This window comes from Mandrillus leucophaeus, unplaced genomic scaffold, assembly GCF_000951045.1.
Source record: "Mandrillus leucophaeus isolate KB7577 unplaced genomic scaffold, Mleu.le_1.0 Scaffold646, whole genome shotgun sequence".
In the NCBI taxonomy this organism is placed as follows: domain Eukaryota; kingdom Metazoa; phylum Chordata; class Mammalia; order Primates; family Cercopithecidae; genus Mandrillus; species Mandrillus leucophaeus.
The window spans coordinates 755,706-761,530 of record NW_012106986.1 but is presented as its reverse complement, the minus strand read 5'-3'; the positions used below and the strand labels follow the sequence as shown (position 1 = coordinate 761,530).

At 40.3% G+C, this 5,825-nt stretch overlaps 1 protein-coding gene across 2 annotated transcripts in view; it reads left to right on the top strand.

Annotated features, from left to right (window-relative positions):
* The first annotated feature begins 6 nt into the window (after positions 1–6).
* The window catches only part of UBP1 (upstream binding protein 1 (LBP-1a)), a 52,536-nt gene continuing 46,717 nt past the window's right edge, over positions 7–5,825 (top strand). For both annotated transcript variants that reach the window (XM_012001016.1, XM_012001015.1), the window contains exon 1: positions 7–144. In XM_012001016.1, coding sequence (XP_011856406.1) covers positions 32–144 — 113 coding nt within the window. In that variant the 5' untranslated portion in view covers positions 7–31. The remainder of the gene's footprint in view (positions 145–5,825) is intronic.

Sequence of the window (5,825 nt, the reverse complement as noted above, 5' to 3'; positions counted from 1 at the left end):
GCGCTGTGCGGGGCGACGGCGAGGCCGGAAGATGGCCTGGGTGCTCAAGATGGACGAGGTGATCGAGTCCGGGCTGGTGCACGACTTCGACGCCAGCCTCTCGGGCATCGGGCAGGAGCTGGGCGCCGGCGCTTACAGCATGAGGTACTGGGCGCCCCGGGTGGGGAGAAGCTCTGTCTCCTTGGGGAAGGCCTGCGCAGCCCTGAGTCTCTGCCAGATGCGGCTGCTCCCAGAGGTGCACGGGCCTCCTGGGCTGCGGGGTCGGAGTCCTTGCCGCGTGGCGGTCGGGGGCCATGGAACCCCAAAGGCTTCTGTTCACCCTGGTGACGAGCGGGTGGGGGAGGGTGGCCCCGCAAGCTTCGGCGTCGGACCGCTCCTGAGTGCTTCATATTTGCTGTAAAACACGCCCAGCTATTAGGATGGCTTGGGTTGGTGGGGGAAGGGGCTTCCTTTCCTTACAAGTGATTTACAAGCCCCGTTGGAGCTAGAATACACTGTACAAAAAGGCAGCACTTATATTGGGAGAATACTGTCCAGCGTTTTGGGGTCAGCTGTCCTACATTATGGTTTTTTTCTGGCTGCAGGTTTTAATCACTTGATGATAGTAAATTATAATTGAAAGAGCAGCGGTGGGAGTAGCACTGTGACTTCGTTTAGTTTTTTTTGATTGTCTCAAAGTGAAGTTTCCCATTTTGGAGACTACCCTCTCAGGCTATTTCCTCTTGAGGGTTTTAAGATGCAGTGATTGCACCACAAACAATTGTTTAGTCTCTGCTGTCTGTACCAGCGGTCATTCATTTTAATATTGAGAGGTTGAAACAGATCTGAGCTTAGTCTCTGCCCTTTATCCTTTTTAACTGGTAGGAGTTTGGAAGCTCTGTATTTTTTTAGTGGCTCTATTGAAATATAGTTTACCATAGCGTTGACTCGACTAATAAAGTATAAAAGTCAGTGGTTTGGCAGCTTTTCAATAATGTGAATTAAGTGTAGCTTTCTGTTCTTTAGAAAATGTCTAATGTCTTGAAAGTGCTCTACAGTTACCCAGTAGCATTCATACATCTTACTGCAGCTCTAGAGGAGGAATTCTGGGTCAAAGCTGGCCTGGAATCATGGTGGCTGCTCCTTGAAGTAATTGGGTCTTTAAATCTTAAAGAGAAATTCTGAGCCATAAAGAACTCTCAGAAAGGTGGGAGACATTTTTCGGAGTGTGGAAGTGAGTGGTGGAAAGCGTATGCAACCTGGAGTTCCCCACCGTCTGGCTCTGATTTGGTCTCTGCTGGGCTTCCTGAACTTGGCACCTCTTCTCTCTGCAGTTGTATAACTTAAGGCCTGTAGATGAGGTGGCTTATTTTCTAAAACAGTTGTCTCAGTTGTTCAGGAAATTGAGCTACTGAAAGTCATGGAGTCACCCCAGAGGGAAGTATTAGAGGCAGTGCTTCTCTGGTGAAAACGCACTCCTCTAGTGCCATTCTGCTCCTTAGCTCTACTGGAAACACGAGGCTTACAGTCACGGCAAAAGAGGCACGTGAAGCAAGTTCATATGTGTCTCTCCTCAACTGCTTCTCTTTTATGGTAAAATGAAAGTTTGCTGCTGAAAAGTTTACTTATTGATAGCTATTTTGAGCGTTTACTTTTTTCTAGGGTTTTATTTGACCTCTAATTTGATTTGGTGATTCAGTCAACTTATTAATGTAATAATTTATGTGTATAATTTATTTCCGTGAAAAGGAAGTACAATCTTGATGATTTTAAACCTTTCCCTGACTATGTATTTTTAAAGTAGTGTGTGAGATCTTTGTAATTCTGTGTAACCTACAGTACTCTTTATAGGGATAAGTTTCCCTTGAATGCTTTTTTGGTTGTGCCGTGTAATCTAAATTTTCAAAGACATTTGAAGGTAATTACCATTTTTAAGAAGCTTATTTTTTTCATATTTAATTGAGTCCTCAAAAACTAAGAGATGAGAGTGCTTGCCTCTTGCAAATTCAAGGCCCTTTGTTTGAAATTCTCTAACTAAGGAAATTCCAAAATTGACTGGATAAGGAGAAAATGTGAAGAAGGCGTTAGCTGCTGCAGGCCTCCCTGGACTGCAGTTGTACTTTCCATGCCTGGCCCTGGAACCCTGAGAGGGTTTGGGGTGCCCATGAATGGCTCACTCATTCTCCAGCGTGAGCATTCAGTCACTTCCTCTTGCATCCAGTAGGAAGGAAAGCTTATCTTTCAAAGTTCAAGAAGTAAACTTGAAGAAATTACTGGAAAAATGACTTCTTGATACAAATTGATTTTGTCGGCAGCTTTCCATTTTTCTTTCAAAATGAAACATGATTAGTGTATTTGCTTTTTGGATGGCTTCAAAAACAAGAGGTATTTCTTAAGACTTCTCTTAAGGAATGGTTTCTTCATCTTTTGGGAGGATAGTTTGAAAGGAAGAAATGGCTTCTCTCAGCGGTCTGACTTAAAAATAGCCAAGTGTGATGTTTGGTATGCTTGTAGACCTAGCTACTTGGGAGATTGCTTGAGCCCAGAGATTCAGGGGTGTAGTGTGTGCTATGATTGCACCTGTTAATGCCACTGCACTCCAGCCTGGGCAAGAATGAGACCCCCTTCTTTTTCGTTCCCCCTCCTTCTCTTAAAAAGGTAGGAAAAATATGTTTGTGTAAAATAATGTAGGCTGGTAATATTGGGAATATATTGGGGCTAATTGATAACATTACCTTTGCTTCTCTTTTTTTCTTTTGGCTCTGGTTCTCATGTGTTCTGTGTGTGCTGTTGTATTATACTTTTTTTGTTGTTTTTGTTTAGTTTTTTTTTTTTTGGTATTGTATTTGGGTGTGAGATGTGAACAGCAGATTCTATTTGAAATGAGGCGGGTCAAAAATATTTTTAAAAATCTTGGTTACAGTAACAATTTTAGAGATGGATAGAGACCTCAGAGACCTTTTAGAGTCTAGACCACTCATTTTCTTATACTGTAAATGCATTATCTGAGGGTCATAGATGTTAAAGTGATTGGCTTAAACAGATGAAGGCTGATTTTTTCCCCCACACAGAGTGAAGACTGAAACCCATGGTAACTTGAAATCTGGGTCATTCTTGTTTTGTCAAGTATGGAGTAGATAACCAAATGACTTTAAAAAGTAATACTCGTTAAAACTCAGAGACGGTCTTTGAACCACCTGGTAATTTTCTTTCCATCTCACTGTTTGAAATTTGTCATCTGTAGCCAAGTTAATTTTTAGGATTTGGGGGTTCAATATTGAAATACTTTTGAAGATAATAGGAAGTAATGGCTTCTTTAACTTACTCATAAAAATTTTGGTATTAAATTCTCACTTTAAAAAAGGTATTATCTGAGCCCTGTTTGTTAAACTTCGCTGTGGTATAAATCTTTTGAAACAAAAGATAATACGTTATGTATTTTGAAATGGGAGGTATGTCCATAGTTTACAAATAATTTGCTAAATCAAAACTGCTTTGAGTTAATGACAGATTTCCTATATTGATTGAAAGGTAAAATGTTTAAGAAATCTGTTGTACAACAAGGTTACTATAGTTAATGATACAATGTATTGAAAAATGCAAAGGGTGGATGTTAACGTTCTCACCACAGTGATAACTGAGGTAATACATTTGTTAATTGGTTGAATTTAAACATTGGACAGTGTATATATGTCAAAACATCATGTTGTACAGGGTGGGGGGTTATGCTATTATCTGTCACTGTTTAAAAAGTTAAAAAAAATTAGTGTTGCAGACCCTGTAGGGTAACAGAATTTCAACTTAGATCAGTATTAAGTTAGTAAAAGATTAGTAAGGATAGGGTTTATTATGTAGCTATTAATAGTTGATGATTTTCTTTTGGTCTCATGCTAAAATAGAATGTCCCTGAGTAGGTGACATATATCTTGGAAGTACAGATGATCCCCAACTTAGGATGGTTTGACCTAAAATTTTTGTTGTATAAGCCATATACATTCAGTAGAAACACCTTCAGTAGACACTGTATGTTGTATTTTGAATTTTGGTCTTTCCCAGGCTAGTGATATATGGTATGATGCTCTTGTGATGCTGGGCAGTGGCAGTGAGCCATAGTTCCCAGTCAGCATACTGTGTTGCCAAATGGTTTTCCCCGACTGTAGGCTAATCTAACTGATCTGAGCATGTTTAAGGTAGGCTAGGTAAGCTATGATGTTCAGTAGGTTAGGTGCATGAAATGTTTGTTTGAGACTAGGTCTTGCTTGCTCTGTCACCGATACTGGAGTACAGTGGTACAATCACGGCTCACTGCAGCCTTGACTTTGCTGGGCTTATGCAATCTTCTCACCTCAGCCTCCAGAGTAGCTGGAACTACAGGCAGTGCCACCATGCCTGGCTAATTTTTAAAATTTTATTTTTAGTAGAGGTAAGGTCTTGCTATGTTGGCCAGGCTGATGAATTTATCTTTGATTTATGATATTTTCAACTTACAATGGGTTGATTGGGACTTTATTATATGTTAGGGAACATCTCTGTAGAACAATTTTAAGGTTGGTGAAATGTAAAAATTTTATTATGGTTCTTCAGAATACTGCCAGAATTGGCAGTGATTTCTGGTTTTTTCCCTAGAATCTTTTCATGAAGCGGTTTCTATAAAACTTCTAATTTCAAGGTTTAACCACTTTTTCCTGGATTTAATCTTGGCTGCATTACAGGAAATGATTTAGTAAATTAACTCATTTAAGAAATTTATTGATTTAAGATTATAGTGTCCACATTTTAAAATTTATTACTATAAAGCTGAGGTTGGCAAACGGTTTTTGTAAAGGGCTAGGTAGTAAATATTTTAGGCTTTGTGGGATGTATAGATTCTGTCACATTTTGTTTTTTACAACCCTGGCTGGATTTAGCTCTTAGGCCATAGCTTGTCCATCCCTGCTCTAAAGGATAGAGTCACCGGGCACAGCGGCCTAAGCCTGTAATCCCAGCACTTTGGGAGGCTGAGGCAGGTGGATCACCTGAGGTCAGGAGTTTGAGAGCAGGCTGGCCAACATGGTGAAACACTGTCTCTACTAAAAATACAAAATTAGCTGGGCATGGTGGCACATGCCTGTAATCCCAGCTACTGGGAGGCTGAGGCAGGAGAATCACCCGAGCCTGGGAGGTGGAGGTTACGGTGAGCCAAGATTGCTCCACTGTGCTCCAGCTTGTGGTGACAGAGCAAGACTCTTTCTCAAAAAAAAAAAAAAAAAAGGTTTGCTCACTATTGAAACCTTACTTTCAAGAAATTATTTTTACGTAATCTCAGCGAATTTGTGTAATTCCATTGTTTGTCTATAGATTTTTATTGTGTTCAGTTTTTAAAATTAGGGTTCCCCTGCCCCTGTAAGATACAGTACAGTTTATATCCTTCAATTAGGACTGTTTGAAACTTAGTGGTTTATTGATATGATCTCATAAATTTGATGTTTCATCATAGTGGCATTTGTTGGTTTGCCAGGACACATTTAAACATTTGCTTTGGATGGAAATACCATCTGATGCTTTTTTCTTTTTTTTTCTTAGCTCTAGGTTCTATGACTGATATTATTATTATTTTTAGAGACAGGGTCTTGCTTTGTTGCCCAGGCTGGAGTACAGTGGCTATTTGCAGACTTGATCACTGCACATTACAGTCTCCAGTTCCTGGGCTCAAGGGATTCTCCTGCCACAAACTCCCAAGTAGCTGGAACTACAGGTGTACCACATGGTGCCCAGCTTCATGACTGAATTTAAAGGAGGCTATGTATTATTTACTTTGCTTGTTTTGGGACAGATCTAACAGATGAATATGCAACTGTCAGCCTTTG